Source organism: Anarhichas minor, unplaced genomic scaffold, assembly GCF_050575085.1.
Source record: "Anarhichas minor isolate MPS153535 unplaced genomic scaffold, ASM5057508v1 ptg000028l, whole genome shotgun sequence".
Lineage (NCBI taxonomy): Eukaryota > Metazoa > Chordata > Actinopteri > Perciformes > Anarhichadidae > Anarhichas > Anarhichas minor.
The window spans coordinates 8,392,580-8,412,046 of NW_027466474.1; the positions used below are offsets into that span (position 1 = coordinate 8,392,580).

Below are 19,467 nucleotides of genomic sequence, written 5' to 3' on the forward strand. Positions count from 1 at the left end.
CCTAGTATAGTACATAATTAAAAAAGTGATCGTATTGAATGCCTCAGAAAATTGTAAAAAAGTCATAATGTCATAGTATAGTATGTCAGAGAAATCAAAAAAGAAATGCAGTATAATCTGTCATAAAAAAAGTAATCATATATAATGCCATGAAATAGTCAGGAAAAGTAATTCTGTAGTATTTCATTAAATGTCATAAAAGGCTATTAAAAGCCAAAAAGTGTCATAAAAGTTCATAGTATATCAGAAAAAAGTAATAACGTGGTTTATTATATAATAAGAATTCATAAATAAACAGTCATTAAAAGTAAAATCATAGTATAGTACAGACCCAGAATGCATAGTATAGTATAGTATGTGGAAAAAAAGTCACAAAAAAGTAATTCTATATAGCATTGATAAAGCGTCATAGAGTCGCTATGCTGTAGACTGCTAGTCTTGCTCTTCAAAGGTTTAGATAGAATACATGTTCACATTAATTGGTTAATTATCACTTTGAAATCAACATCACTATTATCAGTGAATCATGGATTATTTTACATCAGTCATTTATTTTGCAATATAAACCTATGATGTTTATTGCTAAATGTTGCAGTTGCATAAAAACAGCTGTGAACCTCATTTGTTTAAAAGGCAGGGATGCATAGCTACAACCTGGACTACCAGTAGAAGAATTACACCAAAGGTTAAAGGTTTGCAAGAGAGTTAACACATGTAGGTTTTGTATTTATTGAGATGCAGGGTTAATTTATCTATAATGACGTCTCATTACAATAGTTTCAGGTCCTCCTGATTCCCAGACTCCTGTCTCTTGCTGTGACATTCTCTGGAGTCTGGGGTGATTTGTGTGTGTGTGTGCGTGTGCGTGCGTGCGTGCGTGTGTGCGCGTGTATGCCCTTATATGTGTGAAGGGGGTCTGCTGGAGAAAAGAGGTCTGCACAAAGAAAGAGGGCAGCATAATTGGCTTCAGCGCTGCCAGGCGACACAATGACACAGCCATTGACAGTGGAATGAGTTCCTGGGAGCAGCGGACCAATCGCAGAGCAGAAGTCTGTTTTTCGCAGCTCCTGATTGGCTGGCTGAGGGAGGCTGTCGGTCTCCAGGTAGCAAAGTGAACCTCGGTGAATATCTGCCACCCCTCTGCCTCCTGGAGGAGGGAGGGAGTGTTAGATGTGGAAGAGGAGATGTGACCTCTGTGGAGAGAAGAAAACAATTGATTTATATGCACACAGCAGACTGTCGTTTATATATTTTGTATGATTCCCCTCGCCTCCTATTTCCTCGTCCCTTCTACATCGAACACTTTCTTTTCTTTTCCTCTGACCCAGAAGCTCTGTGAGTGCATTTCTCTGGCTGCCATTAGCACCCACATTGCCAGGGCTCTGAAATAAATGTGTTTCATTTGTGTCTAACTTGGCTGAACACTCCACAGCTTCTCCCAGTCTCCATTTCAGAGAACTGCGGCGTAAAGCCTCGCTTCATTTGTTTAGATTGGCCATTTCTCAACTTCCCTGCTGCTTCAGCAGAGAAATACACACGACTGTGGCATTTAAACTCCAGAGAAACAGGCTTTGAGTGACTTTGAATGTTAGTACTTGTATGACTGCATATTTTGAATATGTGCTGAATATGTCTGTGCATTTGTGTGCTTATTTGCATCATTTTGAATTTGCCTGCAAGGAAGGGCCATACATGCACACGCCTGCTTCTTCGTGTGTAAATGTGTCCCTCCCTGCGTCGGCCATCATATCTTAATAATATCCCTTTGATCAAATGACTCGCTTGCTTGTATAACACTCTTCATGTGACACACAATTAGCAGACAATTAACATGGGCCAGTGAGTGTCAACCGATTGGCTGTGCCATCACACCGCTGGGTGACATCTCCATCATCACAGCGCTGCCAGAATCACCCTGAAGCACCAGGGGGCAGAGATGAAAACACTGTCTGCCTGTCTCAGGCAGGAATCTGTGTCTGTCTGTCTGGTTCTCCGTGTCCATAAACATACCTATCTGTTGAGTTGCTTCAACATGGGATTCTGTTTCTCCTTACATGTCCATGCGTCCCGTCTCGCTTCCTCTATGCTCTCTTCTTCCAGGCTTCCTCCGTCCCTTTGTTTCTAATTATTGTCCCATCCCAGCCTGTCGTAAGATTTTTCTGCCTATACGTCTTCAGTTTGCGTCTTGTTTGTGTGTTTGTTCATCTGGACGTGAAGCATGGCTTGCACTAAAACATTGTGATGTTTGTCTGCTGAGACAAAAGTCAGCATGTCCTGCTTATCAGCATGAACTTCTGTGACTGGCATCGTCTTATGAAGATGACTTCGGTGTGCGTGTGTGTGTGTGTGTGTGCTTTTTGTTGTTGTTGTTGTTGTGTACAAGATCTGAAGACGCCCAACATAGAGACAACCTCAGCATTAAATCCCATTAGAGAGCAGATGGGGCTTTTGTCAAGAGGACTGTGCATTATGTGAAACAGGCCTCTGTGTGAATTTTATCGGAAATGTTTAAAAGTTTGACTAAACTTCTCACCCTTTGCTCCCTCACGTTTCTCTTCTACTCATTATACATTGCATTCAAATGCAAACTAGCTTTTACTTCTTCAGTCAACTAGCTATGATGAAACTTATATCTCGACATTTTTAGCATATTCCCTTACATTGTTAAGGCACGCTGATCTCACGCTGCCCAGATTCACCATGAACCCCACAATCCCTAATCCACTTCAACACACATAAACACACGTGAATCCTGCCACCACAAGCAATTTTAATTTTTCAATCCATATCCCTAATCCATAACGTTATGGCTCATCCCAGCAGATCATCGGCTCTCTCGTGGGAAGGATTTCTCTCCTAAATACGAGAGCCATTTAGTGAGAGGAGTGTCTGTCTGCTCTGCAGGCTGTGCTGAAGGCTGATGCAAACAGAATATCAATAAGCACCAAGGGGTCACACAGCCACATTCATGACCATAGTGCTCTCTCTCTCTAACACCAAGCAGTAAGGAAGAGCTACACAGAGTCCTCCCTTGTATAGTAAACGAATACCTAAAGAAGAAGTACCTTGTTTGTTGCTGAAATAGGCAAAGGCTCTCGTGAAGGTGTTGATATCAGTATCAGTACAGAAAGTGTGGACACGCTGTTTAGCGTCGTAATCTAACACTTGAGTGTGTCGTGCTGTGTGAGCCATGGGTCCTAATGTTGTTGATGGTTGTGACAAAGTGTTAACGTGGCCACAGCTGACTGGCATGCGGTGTCTCTGTGAGTCAGTACATCGCATGTGAATATAAGTGTGCAAGATTAAAAGTCAGTATATGCAATCACATATTTCTGTCCCCATTAATATTTCTTATAACTTTTTTATCAGGCTGTATTTAGCAACCAGTGACTGAAAAATAAATTAAAAAAGATTTCCAGACTTCTATATCTAACACAAGATCAGTGAGCCTGGGGGTGTTTGTGCTGGATAGTTGGGACAATGGAGATGTTCTGTGGCTCATACTGAATGTTTGTGGTTCATAAAAGAAGACAGTCAGGACATGTGTCCCCTTGTCCAAGCTTGTCCTCACGGTGCTGCTGTTGTTGTCTCGGCATAAACCACATGTTCTCGCAGGGCCTTTTTTTGTTTTTAGATGGAAATAAATAGTAGTTATTGATGAGACAAAAACTGTGGTGGTGCAGGAGACGGTGACAAACTGGTAACACTGATGTGAAGACGTTGAAGTGACGCTGGTATCCACGTGGAACCCTCGAGGCTGTTGTGTCTGTCAGGCTGTTATCACAAGGGTCTGAGCCCCTGACCCGTCTCAAGAGATCATCCTGTTTGTTTACTGTATGTTTATGCATGCGCACACACACACACACACGTTGTGTTAAAGTTCACTGGTTACATTTTCATGATATTGTGGAAGGAGGGATCAAGAGAGTCTCTTTTTTTTCTTGTGTGTCTTTAGTTGTGTGTGTCTTCCCTCCTGCCCCCTATCTGTCCATACACATTGATGGAGGTAGTCAATTGACCTACATTAGCTGAGCCTGCAGCTGTCTGATTTCCTCTGGGGGCAGTAAATATCTGGATATGGTCTACGTGTGTGTATGTGTGTGTGTGCGTAGGTGTACATAAAGTATAACCCCATCTGAAGAGGGTGAATGTGGGGTGAAGATAACCCGCCCACATCCACAGTGACATTTAGAGGTTAAATGGAGCAGATTCTAACAGATACAGACATCTCAACCTCACACAACGCTTCTCCTCACGAACCTATAGATGCAGATGAGTTGTTCTGTTTATGGATTATGGTTCAAGTGCCTTTTTTATTGATAGCCTCACATTCTTGCTGATTATTACAAGAGTGCAGACATCCACATTTTTCACGTTGACCTCGATCGATATGAAAACCGTGGATGGACACATATACTCCTTTATAGTTTAGTAGTTGATCAATCCACAGAAAACAATCACATCAGTCAAAATCAAGCAATTGATAATGACTATAATTCGTTGCATGCCAGACTAATATTAGAGCAGATGTTGCAGCTTTTTTGTAAATGTGAGGGACAAGAAACAAGTTTAGAGGAAAGGACTCAGAAAGTGGGTTTTTGGGGAGAAACTAAAAATGTCCATTTACAGGACAATGGCCATTTTTCTCCTGATGTGCGATAATAAACTGCTGAGGGTGAAGAACAGATTTGCACTGCCAACCCCCCCAAAATACCCCCACTATGCCAAGCAATTTGAGGCAATGACATCACTCCTTTGCATGGTTACCATGGTTACACTTACCTCCTGCTGGCAAAAATCTGCACCCATACCCGACATTCCTTGATTTTTCTTTCAGTCCCTGCCCGTCTCGTCTGCTTTCCTCACCTCTCTGTCTGCTTTGTCTCACGTTGTTTCCTCTCTCATGTCTCATCTCTTCCCCTTCATATCTCTTTTTTCACTCTTCTATGCATTTCCTTCTCTCTTTCATATCCTCCGTCTATTCCCTACGGCTTGCTTGTTCTTCCTCACAACATGCTGGGCTTAATGTATTCTGTCTTCAAGCTTTGATGGTTTCCTCCTCCGCTGTTTTACCTTAAAATGGAGGCTGAGGTGGCATAACCAGAGATAAGATTGGGAATTAAAACAAAGACAATGCAGAGGTAGAAATAACCTAAACAGACAAAGGACACACAGATGTGAACTCACTATAGCTGCAGCTGAAAAGGCAGTACATCTTCAACAGAGGACAAAACAATGGATGTTACTCAATCAGGCATAAAATGGGAATTGCAGCAGAGGCGATGAGAAGAAAAGATCAGGCCTGTAAACAACAACGAACTGAGACCGGTGGACAGTTACAGCTGAACCATGCAGGCTTTATGATTCACCGCTCTATTAATAATGTAAAGGACAGACGGGTCAAGTGCAGCATTAAAATCTATTCCAGAGCCATAGTTCTGCAGAAAGAAAGGGTAACGTGCTGCGACCTCCCGTTCACAAAAGCTACATCCCAGAAGCACTGTAAGGAGGTGCGTGGGGATAGGGGGGGCAGTGCACTGCATTACATCCATTACGCAGACAGACTGAGTGGGTGGGGGGTAAAAGAGGAGTATTAAGAGGCATTGTGAAGCTGTATTATAGTAAGCAGCTTACAGTCCCTGTGCCGGGCTGCTCCTTAATGGGGGGGGGGGCAGAAAAAGGACAAAGAGGCAGCGCAGAGGAGACCAGGAGAGGCAGGCAGACGGGTAGACCTGTCTTGCTATCCTCCCCTGTTCAGAGATGTTTGTTTGTTTTGTCTTTCGTTCAATGTAAAATCACTAAACCTCTATTTTTGTTTCCTTTGTTGTCTGTTTCTCTCTAACCAACATTAATTATTTGTAGTTTCTCCCTTTTCCTCCCCCTCTTCTCTCACCTCCTAGTGATCTACTTGCTGTGATGCTAACATGTCTCCCCCTGTTGCCACATGTTACCAGGGAGGTAATCACCATCCCTCCCTACCACCCAACTGAGTCAGAGAGAGGAGAGGAGGGGAGGGAGGGAGGGAGGGGGGGGTTGCCATGGAAACTGGGAGTCTGTTGCCGTCCGACATCATCTGTTGTTACTCGGTGCAGAGCGGGCACATGAATATTTGAGCTTTATAGACTAGACCTCCATCTAGACCTCCATCACCACCTCAGATGGAAAATACAGGGAGGTCACTAAAGGGGGAGAGGAGGGAAGGGATGGATGGATGGATGGATGGATGGAGGAAAGGCGGGGTCACAAATGGAGACTGACAGACCTCCATGTTATCTAGGGCAGAGAGTGTCTGGCTATCTGGGTTACACAAGAGAGATGAGAAAGATGGATGTAGTGATGAATAAAGAAATAAAAAGGATTTTGACCACTTAAATAAGTTGTATGTGCCGAGAGAAATGCAGAGTAGACAATGGGAGGCAAAGAACAAAGAGAAAGATGGGAGGGGAGGTGGGACATGCGATGAGAGCAGTAAATTAGGGCATTGGAGCTTTTCTTTCCTCTTTCTTCCCTCTTCCTTTTCTCTCCTCATCTCTCAGAACGTCTTGCAGTATTTTCTAGGGTTGTTTCCCACCTGCTGTTGATACACACACGCTCATGCAAACAAGCCATAGTCATGATTCATGCAGATTACCAAATGAGAGTGTGAATTGATTTGGCAAGTTTAATTGTGTCTGACTGCACTGCGTCAAAAAGCCCAGAAACTAGAACAAATATAGCTTATGAGTGTGTGTGTGTGTGTATCCTCACCAGCGTACAGCTCTGCGTCATGATGCTTCACATGGATTTTCTTTTATTCTTAAAATAAATGCAGTTTATATAATAAATGCTAGAATGCGCCTCATGCAGAAGGAATGTGTCTATCCTTCCTTGTGCATATTTATTTGTTGTAATGATCAGTTTAAACCTCTGGTATGTCTCGTATTTGAGTATTTCCCATGGTCCAAAAATAAATACCCAGCTTTGTGAGTGTCCTCCACTGCTGATGGGTTTAACACCTGTCCCGGGGGTCCTGGTGTGCAGTGGACTCCCTCATATCCTACCAAGACTGTTGACATTCAGACCACTGTCAGAATGTGAGACATGGCTCTCAAAATATTTCTATGGTGCCCCTTTCTGAATTCTGATTTGTTTAGGTCCAGCTTGTTATTCCCTGGCATCTACAAATATGCAACTTTCTTATGGAATCTCCACTTGTTCCGCCTGGATCCATTATTGCTAAATTCAGTTGTTTTTTTTCATCATCCATAGGGTCAGTGTCCACGAACCAGTGCATGGACCAATCAGCTTCTTGTGAGGAGCTACTGGTGTGGCTTGAGAAAAGCCTTCAGTGCTGTGATTTGCTCTTCTCTCAGTGAAGAAATACTCTCCATTTCTGACACAGCTGATGCTATTGCAGCATCTACGGTAACCTCTTTAGGAGCCGCCATTGTTGTTTATAACAAAGTTGCCTCCGTGTGTCGTCTCACACACACCAAAGCCACACCCGTAGCTGCCAGTAGGTCCTCACAAGAAGCTGATTGGTCCATGCATGCACTGGTTCGCAGGACACTCATCCTATATGAATGTCATGCAATATTGTGACATCGCGAGAATCCAGCTGCTGTGCAAGGTAATTGTTTAGCTTAGCATAAATTCTGGAAGCAGGGGGAAACCGCTGGCCGGCTCTGTCCAAGACATCTGCCTACCAGCACCTCTAAAACTCAAGTAATCCATTGCATCTCATTTATTTAATGTGTACACAAAGAGAAATATAAAAAAGGGTGTTGCTGTAGCTATTTCTTGAGTCTTGTCACAGTTACAGCACCTGTAAAACCACAACTTGTTTCTGTTTATGTACAGATTAAATAAACAAGTTATAACATGTTAATTAGTGAGCTGAATTTGGACAGAACCCCAGCCTCCATCTTTGTGCTATAGCTACTACGCTAGGCTAATTGCCTCCTGGCGCCAGCTCCATACTTTTGCAGGTATTATGGGATTATTTACATTCTCATAAAACTCTTGGAAACACAGTAAATAAGTGTATTTCCCAAAATGTCAAATGATTTCTTTAAGATATGAAATCAAGTTTTAGTTTCTTTGTCAAAGTTTCTGAAGATTTTTTTAAATTATCTTTTTTCTTCCCTATCTCAACCTGGTTCTTTTATCAAACAGCTGAATATGTAATAACGCAGTATGAACGCAGTTGTGAGCTCAAGATGGACTCCCTTTAGAGTTTGCATTCCAGCCTCCTGTACCACGCAGGGGTGTGTTGGTTCAGGGAACAGAAAGGAGAGGAGTGAGAAGCAGACTGAGAGAGAGGAAAGGAGCTTGATGGTCCACGCTTATTAGCCTGACATATCCATGCAGCAGCTGCACCATTTCCGCGGCAACACCTGTCGCCATGGCGCTGAGTTGTCGAAATGCCTCTGTGTCAGAGTCTGCATGTCTGAGGCGCTGCACATTCATAGCGTGTCCGACGCCTGAGAACACTCGCATAAACACGTACACGCGCGCGCGCGAACCATGCACACACATGCGCCTCAATAACAGCAGTGTTGAAGAAACAGTTGTAAAGTAAGGACATTTTAGCTTAGCAGCTTCTTTGTTGCATCCTTACATATCCAATCCTCTGCTTTCCTCCTCGCTCCCTGCTCCCTTCTCTCTTTATTCCTTCTCTAGTCACTCAGATGGGGAATTTGGCGTTTCCATGACAACCACAGTGCACTGTCTCCAGCGCACACACACACACACACACACTACACTCAACCATAACCCCAATCCCTCTTTACAAGCCGTACACCCCATAAGTACCCCTTCCCCCCTACTCGGCACTCACATACACACAGGCAGCAACCACACCCCCCTGCACAGACAGTGCAGAGTATCTAATCCATTTCCTCCACCAGGCAGTGTGGGGGCAGGAGGATGCCCTCAAACCACATTGCACCAGATGGAAGCTTACGATCCCTTCAAAACACACACATTGTTTTATCTTTGTGAGTGAATGGAAACAAAATTGAAGCCCATTGGATCGCATTTTTATTTTTTATGTTTTCTGCCCATCACCTGTGAGCAGATCACGTGCTTTATTTAACACACTTTACCTTTGACTTGTAACCTTTACATGACTTCAATCATGAGAGGACACTTCTCCCACTCATCTTCTCTTGCTGCAGCAAAATTATAACGAGGCAATTAAGCCTGCTTCTCCATCACCCTAAATCCAACTCACTACCCCTCAGTGTGCCTTTCCCCCCTTCATTCCTGTCTCCCCGTCTCCCCCCTGTCTGATTTCCATCCTCGCAGCTGAGAAAACAGGCGCGAGAGCTCTTGGCAGAGCCGAAGGGAGAGAGGGAGAGAAAAAGAGAGTAGAGAGGGGGCTTTTCAGATGAAGAGAGAAAAAAGGGTTTGCTGCTTTGAAAGGGGGCATTGTGTTGTTCTTCCACTTTGCTACAGCTCCATCTCAGTGATTTAGTCGAGCCAGCAGCCAGCACATTACTGTGTCTCTTTAAATCAGGGTGCTGTTAGCCTTAGCAACGTTCAGGCTCCAGTGCTCCAATGCTCCTGCTCAATGGCCGCCTCCTCTTCTTTCAGCCAAAGACCACTGAGCTCCCTGTTAAGTCTGCCTGAGGGGCACATCTCTCTCAGCTAAAATAACTACAGTGTCCATAGAGAGGATGATTACAAATGTAAGACAATGCATGTGTAGAGCGTGTTTTCATACTCTATCAATCAGTGGATATTACTTGATAATTGTTGATGTACAGCACAGTCGGTGTATTTTTGGAGCTGGCTGAGTGTGCCAACAGAGAGAGAGATCCCATTCCTTTCTCTCCCTGTTAATTTTTTATCAGGAACATCAATCTAGTCTCTTTCTCTGCACTGCATGAGAAGAAATCACATTAACCCACTGCTGTCTGTTTCTGGGTTTCTGAAACTTTCGGCTGTGATCTCCACTAACTGTGTCATTTGGATTTAGGCCCTGCTTAACTTGACTGTGGCAATGTGAATATATACATTTCATCCAGATTAAGCTGGTCTGTATCCCTGTGCTGTGTTTTGTGCATATCCACAGAGCAGGGCTCTGTCCTTCAACATGTGGTGACCCAACACTCTGCAGAGACAGCTGCAGGATGGGAGGAAAGGGGGGGGGGGGAGGGAAGGAAGAAGAGAGGAAGTCGGAGAGGGAGGATGAGGGGGGGTGGTCTCCCTTTTGCTGAACTACTGAGGGAGGGGGAAAAAAGAGCAAAAAAAGGCGCGGAAACTCACTCTCTATCCCGCCACATGCAGCCGTTACGTCACATCCTGCTCTTTCCTGACATGAATCAGATGTGATCCTCATCGTCCTGAAATGAGATCCTGGCTTCCTCTCGCTCCTCCTGCCTGGAAGCTCACAGGGAGGTGTGAGGGAAGAAATGCAGCTCTGCTCTACTTTCTGCTCCAATATTCTGATGAGAATGTAGACAAAATAGAGGACATTTGATTATGAGACTATTCAAGAAATTAGCTTTTAAGCACTTTTGTTTCTTCTTCAATGACTGACCACGGTGTATGAGTGTGAGCCTGTTTACACATGTGTGACATTCAGGAAGTGATGATGCCTGTTATTCTCTCTCATGTCAAGGCTGTCTGGCTCATGTTATCGCTCACACTGTCAATTTCCAGTCTGCTACTGCTTCCCCTATTTGGTCAATACTGCTGTACATCACTGTTTTTTTGTGTGTGTCACGGTATTGTCTATATCTCTGTGTGTGAATAATCAGTAGGAATGTGCTTAATTAAGTGAGATAGGGTGGGCGGCGTAAAGGGGGCAGTAAAAGAACAGTCTTACCATTCTGCTGGGTTTCCCCTCCAGGAAATGGATGACACATGGGGACAGTGAGGACAGCAGGAGTCTCTGTGAGTCACGGGATGACAAAGTAACTCAGAAGCTACAGTAAAGCCTATAGTACCCATGTGAACAATTTCCTTGATTCTTACCATCTCAAATGAAAACTCATACCGATCTCCAGTGAATCAGACTAGGACAAACCCGCAGTGCGTTATTACCTCTGACTCATCCCGTGTGTCAGTGTGTGGGATATTCTGCCATGCTTCCTGCATATGTCTCTCTGAGTTGCCAGGTTTGACTGATGGCTGAATATGTTTGTCTTCCTGCAGGTCATTCAGCTGAGCCAGGCCCCGAGTGAAGCCAATAATGGCCAATGCATAGATCTGTAATGAAGATGTGGGGGACAGAGAAAAGCATCCAGCGGCTGGGGCTGACAGTTGCCGTGGCAACCGCATAACACAAAATGAGAGAAGGGTGAGTGGAGTCGGCCATTTTGGGATATGTGAGCCTGCAGTGTTTGATGTTGAAATGCTGCTGTGTGAATTAACTGGATTGTCACGTTGGAATTATTTTCTTTAATCTAAAAGAGGGATTTTTTTTTAACAAAAACATAATGTTTGTGTTTTAAAACCAGCAGATGGAGTTTTTTTTTTTAAAATAATGAACAAAAATATATTTTTTCAGGTATTCTTTCTTAGCTTTTGGTCCTGTGTCATCTTCAGGCAGTAACTTTATTATAGAGAAAATGCATTAGCTGGCCTTTGAATGGACGCCACGTCTGATTCACGAACACTTGCATCATCTCCATCCCTCCAGCTCCTCTATCTCTCCTTCCATCCCCCAACATCTGCAGCGGTGCAGTCAAAGCCTGCTCCTTTTGTTTTGCGTGGTGACGTCCCATGGGCTATTTATAGGGACTATGTTATTGTGTAAGACCCTGTGAAAGGCACAAAGCAGGCTGCTATGTTCCCTTTAGTGGCCCCAGGATCTGTGAGAGGAAAGCTAAAGAACATGTGGCTCTAGTGAGCTGCAGGAGGAAACAGTGAGTTCAGATGGAATGAGCAGTATGAATGTTTTTAATTTGATACTTTCCTCAGTGTCTTGGTACCATCAATCTATCCTCAATATGTAGACAATAGCAGACATCACACAATATAAGTTCAGGTGTCATGCTATATTACCGTATATCAATTATATTAATCATGACTCTTAAGAGAACAGTGAGGGAAGCGTATTTCAGGTCTAGGTTTTCATCATCGAAATAAAAGATGATATAAAATATAATACATGAAAACATTTTGCAGCTAAATCAAAAGTATCTTTTTTTCCTGCTGTGGGTAGTTTTACTGAAATAATTTTCTTCTTGCAGTGAGTAAAATGGCAATTCCAGTCAATTTAATGACGATGCAAAACTCAATTAAACTCACAATTGATTTTTCTGATATATTTGTGAATCATTTTCAATCATCAACAGAAGTAGCATGGCAATAAAGTGTCCCAATTAATTACTCCCATCTATTATGTGACAAGGGAACAGTAGTTATAAAGCCTGACAATGTTACTTTAATTGTATATAAGATTTTGTGGCCTCATTTGGTCTCTTTTTACTGCTTTTTATCTGCCACAGTCACATAGAACACCTGAAAAGGACAAGGGATAGAGCAAAGCTGTGGTTTGTTTGGGTTAAGGTCAATGCCAGACTCGAACTCCAGTGTGGACTTAACCACTCTGCTCCTCATCGAAGGGGTGGTCTCGGACTGCTGACAAGTGAACTCTTAACAACTTCATTTCTAGTGTGAACACCATTCGAACCAATCACATGTACGTACCATTCATGTATCATTTCATTGGTTGAAAAATACTTTTGCTTTCCTCTTTTGGTGATGGCCAACTAGTAGCCTATTTGCGTGTTTGTTACCACTGAATTTAGTGGAATTAGCGAGCTAGCCAACAGCTAAATGAGTAAAATTTAACAACTTAATACTTCATTCACACACTCTTGTCACAGCGTAGGTAAGCACATCACATGCGTCGAGGGAACTGTTGAGTTGTACGAGGAGCCAACTGTATGACCAACGACATTTCCACCACATGATTTTTGTTTACAATTACCAGTTGGATCATCCTCGCATTGGTTTGATTCAAGAAACGGAGCTTTAAGTGTGAACCCACCCGTATAGCATTTAATGCGTTTCACAGGCAAGCTTCATGAATTATTAAGACTAGTGCTGTACCCTACTAGTGAAAAACGACGGTAGTATATCTAGATGCCTGTTCAGAGCGGGCCTATTGCTTGGCTCGTAGTATTGCTGCTTACAGCGTTGTCCAGGGCCGTGCCTGTTAGTTGCTTGGGCCGTTTGGAATGTGTCCCAAAAGAGCGGCCTGATTGCTTGGCTCCCAGACGTGCTGCAGGAAAGTGAAGAAGAGTTTAGTTGTGATGTTGGTATACATACATGCACGTTTGGAATGGGCCTTGCTTGGCTCCCGGTATTGCTGCTTACAGCTTTGTCGGGGGGCGTGGCCCTTTGTTGTGTGTGGCCATTGCTTGGCTTCCAGTAACGTTAGTATATTTAGCATCTAGCAGCAAAATCGAACTGCTGTCAATGACCTGTGTCTGTAGAGCCTTGAGCCTCGGTCCGTGTTGCTATACAGAGCGCTGTTCGGTTTTCTATTCAAAGTATCTTAATATTGAACGTGTCGCATATCCAAATTTACCGAAAATAAACAAAGCACTCAATGGGGTCTCCAGCAATACACCCCCCAAGTGTAAAGTAGATCGGATCTCGAGTTATGCTAAAGACCAGAGACACACAGACGGAGATTACTTGCTTTATAGTCATACCAGCAGTAAATGATGCACAAAATTAACTCACTCAAACAGCAGCCTGTGTGATAATTACATATATAAGAATGAAACAAACAACCCACACATGTCTTTTTAAATGATTTCAGAATCTTTTTATTTGAAATGTCAGTGTTCAAGAGAAAATAAAACAGCAATATAAATATTAGCATAAAAATAAGAGAGTAACACAGGGGTATAGCGTGGGGGCTAAGCATTTGATAAGAAAGATAATACAGCAGGATAGAGTAGTATTAATTCAGCAGCGGACGGACTTACACATATATAATATTTATAATCATTTGTTCATATGGACAGAAAGAGAATGAGAGGCATTCTTTCACAAATGCACAAGATAAAATCACCGCAAAAGAACATTAAGAGGTTACAGAAGGATAGAAACATTTCCATATTTTTTTGTTTTGTTTTGTTTCTTTAAAGGGTGACAAAAGATAGTAGAGAGAAACTGAACACAAAAATATGCGCAACACATATCACAAGTTAACTAGTCTACGTGTGTCACTTTGTTTACTTATCTAAAGTTGTCTTTAATTCATTTATTTACACTGAAGAGTTAGTTGGCTTCCATGGTGCTTAGTTACTACATTGCAACACAAACTGAAGAACATCTCAGATTTTTATTCATTATTGATTCTTTTTTTTTTTTTCTTTAAACTGTGGTTTTCTTATTTTTCTTGAAAAACAAAATGCAACACATTCCAGTAGTAAGCCACGCCTTGTGGGAGGGACTTTTGAAACTGTTGGACGTGGTCCCTACTATACAAACAACTGGCTCATACCATCGACAGGACTTGTGATTATTTACAGTGGGGAAGAGCCACAAAAGACCAGGGAGTGGAGCGGAGAGGTGAGTGGTAGAGGGGCTAAGGTTTCTCATGATGTCAATAGAGGAGGGAAATTTCAAAGAGCTCTCGAGTGGTATCTCCTCACCAACAGGGACAGCTGTGCTTGGCTCTGTTGACCTCTACCTGGGTCAGTGCATGAGAGAACGTTTAAGGGGTGGGCAGATCAACAGTGGTTCCTCTGTACATTCAGTGGGTAGAGCCAATGTTGTTTATCACCCTCCTGGTTGATGTTATGGTGCCACCTCAGTCTGTGAACCCCTCACCCCTTCCACTCCCCCTGAACCAGCCTGCCAGCTGCTTTTTCTCATGCAGTTGTATTTGGCCAGAGGCCTGACAGACAGATGGACGGCAAAGTAAAGACTTCATTTCTTATACAAACAACTCTTCTATGCGATTGAATCATTATCTCCCAAAGAAAAAAAAAAACATGTTACTGTGTCACATCAAGAAGTTCAACACTTCAGGATAGTGAGGGGTAATACTCAGTCGAGGCCCTAGAGGCCTGCAAAGTGTCTAGAGACTCCTAAGCACTCAGGTTTACCATGTCTATGCATTTCCCTAAAGACCGAAGTGATTACTACCCCTTTATCATCTGATCTTCAGAAGACGAACAGTGCATTTATCTTTGTTTGGCTCTCAACGTGGGGTAGTGAGTGAGGGGAGGACACGAGCTGGGTGTGAGGAGGGGAGGGTAGAGGGTGCAGGGCAGCAGGGACATGTTTGTGCCCATCTGGAGGTGTGACACAAGAAGCCAGTCACTGCTGCTGTACCACCTGCATGGACAGCATGGCTCGTGACACCATGCCGCCCCACCCTCTGCCAGCACCTTCCTCTGGATACATGCTCGGGTCATAAAAATATCAGGAGATTCAAATCTTTTTTTTTTTTTTTTTAACTATATGCTTACAAAAGTTTTTTTAAAATTTTGTGTCAAGTATATGCTACATGTGCATTTTATTGACCTGCGATTGGAGGGAGGATAACAGATTCAGGATGTCCTCTTTGCTTTTGCAATGCATAGTTTGCAACTATAGACTAGAATATGTGGTTTGAACCTTAAAGAGCATGCAGAAGAGTTTGTAATACCTGTCAAACAACAGCCTTATATCCTCAGGACTTATGATTTAAGATCCTGCAAGGCTGACCCTATATAGGAATCTAATGGATGGCAACGAGCATACTTTACAATAGCTGACTTTGCATCTCAGGGAAAGAGCACAATAAATCCAACGTGAAAGACATTAACATTTCATCTCTGAATACATCACTGCGTATACCTTTGTCATCCCAGCAAGGTTCCTTACACTAAATCTCTTTGTCCAAGTTCATTTGATTTTGCCAAAAGAAAAAAAAGAAAATTACAATACCCTGCCAAAATTATCTACCAACAAAGATTATGTGAGCAATAATAAACCTTTATCACGGCACGGGTTATCAACATCAACAACAGCCTTCAGCACGTTCAAGACACTTTCAAAGAACCATCGACATCTATCCAACGTCCATGTGGTCAAAAGTGATTTCCTGTCATTATTTAGACCGTGGCTAACATGAGTGACAGCAGAGCAGTAAGATACCTTATGGGGGGGGGGGGGGGGGTATGGGGGGTTGCATTTCTCATCAGATCAAGCCGGGTTCATCATTCCTCTACCTCTCTCCGTCCAGCTCTACTTCTTCTCCTTCTTGGTCGACTTCTTCTTGGAGGCAGGGGTCTGGGCGGCCTTGGGAGGCTCCGGCTGGGCTGATACCTGGGGCGGGGGCAGCGCCTGCTGGGCCGCCTGCTGGGCCGTGGCCTGCTGCTGCTGCTGGGGGTTGGAGGTTAGGGTGGCCGTGCTACCGGGGATGTAGACGTTCTGGCGATAGTCGGGCACGTGCTGCAGGGTGAACTGGGGGCTGTAGCGGGTGCTCAGGCCCATGGTGCCGGGTCCCAGTGTGGCCGTAGCCTCGCTAACTTCTGGGGGGAAGAGAGACAGAGTGGGGTAATGGACAGGAGGGAGGGGGAGAGGAGAGAGGGATGAAATTTGTTAGAAAGACAAAATTTTGTGTGACGGTGTTATATTAAAGGAGTGAAATGAAAATAGGTAATAAAAGGAGATAAAACCATGAAATAAGGTACTTAATTGAAGGGAGATTTGTGTGAATATTACGTTTGATATAAACATATCCCACTGCTCAGGCAAACCATGAGGTTGCAGTGAACTAACAAGGGGCATGAGTCGAAAAATATGAAGAAAAAAGGCAAAAGAGGTGTTCCACAGTGGTTGATTGTGCACAGATGTTTTTTTTTTCTTAACAGAGATAATGATACTGTCTCCCCAACATACTCCTCAGTCTTTCTGGTTTTCTGGTTTTCTATCAAGCATATCCCTGAGTGTGTGTGTGCACATGACGTAGCTGCTCAGCTCATAATTCTCCCACAGCCCCTGCATTGCAGAACCAAAGACAGAAACGCTCCCTCCCCCACCCTGTAGCTCCTCTCAGCCTATATAAACACATATGCACACAAAAGCTGTAACGCTGCTAACTGGCTTCCAAAATGTCAAAGCAGTATCTGAAAACATATATAATAAATCTTTCTTCCCTCACACAGTGCTTTGTTAACCGATTGCAGGATTGCTCCTGCGTTGTGCTTATCAACACAGTGGCAGTAAGTATAGACCAGATGTTCAGTATAACACAGGCACTATTTTGTCTTTCCTTCCTGATGGCACTAACTGTTCATTCTGTCTAACTTTGTGCTGACTTGCAGGTTACCACTATGCCCAAGACAGAGCCTTTTCTCTCTCTCTGTTCACTTCGATGGAAAAATTCCACACAACGTCCGGTGCAGTGTCCAAGAGGGGGGAGGGTGTGATTGTGTGGGAAGAGGGAGGGAGATGTGATTTGTCAATGGTTTAAAAAACTGTGGAAACAATGACTTGTCTATTTGGGAATAAATCACGTCAAGTTTGTCCCTCCATCTTTTCTGCATATTTTGTTTGTTTTCAAGGTAAATGTATGTGTATATTTTTCACGTTATTATTAAGACTTCCACAGTAAAAGCCCAAAGATGAATAACTGTGTGTGCGTGTGTGTGTGTCCCTCTGCAGTGCCTGGTTAGGCAGCCACTGCAGGAACAGAGAAATAGGGCAGTAGAAGGAGGACATGTTGTGCAATATGGGAATCTTTCGTTATGTATGAGACTAAAGGTTGTATATTACATAACTTTTCATGTAGCTCTATAGCTTCTGCTTATAGTAAAACACTGTGCAAGTGATAAGTGTTAACAGTGGAAACATGCATCTCTGTCATGTAGTTGAATTCAACAAATCAACTGTACCGCTCATCTGAGGGACAGCAGGTAGTTGCGTCCACTCTCTGAATATCCTCTGGTTAATTATTAACACACAAGCACGAACTGGAAACATCGATGTGGACAGAGAGAGCTTTATCAATGAGCGAGTCTTGCTAGTTGCCCTCCAACCAAACGGGAACCTAAATAAACAACCTCTGCCCGAGCACCCTCGCTGAGGTTATGAAGAGGAAAATTGGTTTGGAAAATTGGAAGATGAATCGATAGAAGGGAGGAAAAAGATGACGTGGTATAGGACTCACCGTTAGCTGCAGCCATCAGGGCCTGAAGCTGCTCAGCCTCAGTTGGGGGTTGGGGCCAGGGGCCAGTTCCCATGGCAACCTCAGGTCCTCCAGTTGCCCTGTGGCGAAAACAAGGAAACATCATCTGTAAATAACTGGTTGTTCATCCTCTCCAATGTGTGTGTGTGTTTAGCACACTGCTTTGACAGTTGGTGGTTTATGATGTAAAGGCAAAGCAGCTGATGGCCAAATACACAGCCTGAGGGGAAACAAGGATGTACAGTTTACAAAACAGGGTGTGTCTCAAACAAATACACACTCTTTAACACACTCTTGTCTTTCTGCACACTTACACACAGAAGCAAGCGCTTTCGCGCATTCACTCAGTCAACATCGTACGGCGTTCACACTCTCTCCGGTATGAGCGCTGCGCCGTCTAGCAAATCTTAATAAATATTTAATGATCCCACTTTTAAAGGAAATAGCGGTCTGCATAGTCACACATACGGCGCTCAGCAGGCACTGAGCATCTCCATCTGGGCAAACTTCCCCTTCAAAGGCTTGTTTATTTAAAGTCTGCAATTTGCATGAGGGGGCAACAAAGGAGAACGCAGACCTGCGATCTATTATGCTCACCTACTTATTTCCACTCCAACTCTTGTGACACACCAGCACAAACTTTACAACTAGATCTACGTCACAATGCTTTAAACCTGGCTCTGCTCCTTTTCACAATGTGCCAACAAACCTCCATAAAACAATATACACGCTTTTAACTAATCTCTCAATCTCCTGAATTGTGTGTCTGTGTGTTCAATACATTGGTTGTTTGACCCGAACGCATTTAGTGGATGATCATTAACCCACAGGGACATTGGAAATGTTCTGGTGGAGTGTACAGGACAGAAAATGACACATTGAAGTCTCAGATCTTACTATCTGACAAATACATGAGGGAAAACAGGACTGTATTCATATAGATAGTGTGAAATACAGGGAGATAAAGAGGGACACTCTCTTTTCTATTTAAAACCAACCAAAAAAAAGTCTTGAAGAAATTGGTCTACACCAGGGTATTAACGGAAAGTAAAGGACAAAAAAAAGGAATTCTAACATAAAAACAGGGATTTGTTTAGGAGCAGGTCAGATCTCGCTGCCAAAACTCTGAAGTGGTTCTCAGTTCGGCGCCAGAGAGAGACTGAGGGAGAGAAACATGTTTGGTCTGTGCCAGACAGCCAGTGAGAAACAGGGTGAGTAAGAGCACGGTCAGTAAAGCCAGGGCAGCCATTTTGTGCCTATTTACATCACTTTAGATTAAAGGGCATGCTTAATTTGAGCTAAATTAGCATCTCTCTGTACTATCATTTCCTGTG

General features: G+C 43.4%; 1 protein-coding gene and 2 long non-coding RNA genes across 5 annotated transcripts in view; 1 reads left to right on the forward strand and 2 right to left on the reverse strand.

Moving 5' to 3' along the window:
- Nucleotides 1-243: 243 nt before the first annotated feature.
- LOC142963241 (uncharacterized) lies at nt 244-11,060 on the reverse strand. The gene is made up of 4 exons (XR_012957411.1): nt 10,963-11,060; nt 10,814-10,879; nt 10,252-10,430; nt 244-1,193 (listed from the first exon to the last, which is right to left on the reverse strand). It is a non-coding gene; the product is annotated as an uncharacterized LOC142963241 (long non-coding RNA).
- Nucleotides 10,713-17,344, forward strand: LOC142963242 (uncharacterized). The gene is made up of 3 exons (XR_012957412.1): nt 10,713-11,287; nt 17,112-17,168; nt 17,271-17,344. It is a non-coding gene; the product is annotated as an uncharacterized LOC142963242 (long non-coding RNA).
- LOC142963236 (protocadherin gamma-A2-like) overlaps nt 13,749-19,467 on the reverse strand; it is a 54,599-nt gene continuing 48,880 nt past the window's right edge. For 2 of the 3 annotated variants that reach the window (XM_076103968.1, XM_076103966.1), the window contains exons 3-4: nt 18,116-18,213; nt 13,749-16,475 (exon numbers count right to left, since the gene is read on the reverse strand). In XM_076103968.1, coding sequence (XP_075960083.1) covers nt 16,189-16,475; nt 18,116-18,213 — 385 coding nt within the window. In that variant the 3' untranslated portion in view covers nt 13,749-16,188. The remainder of the gene's footprint in view (nt 16,476-18,115; nt 18,214-19,467) is intronic. The other variant, XM_076103967.1, reaches the window with a different exon arrangement.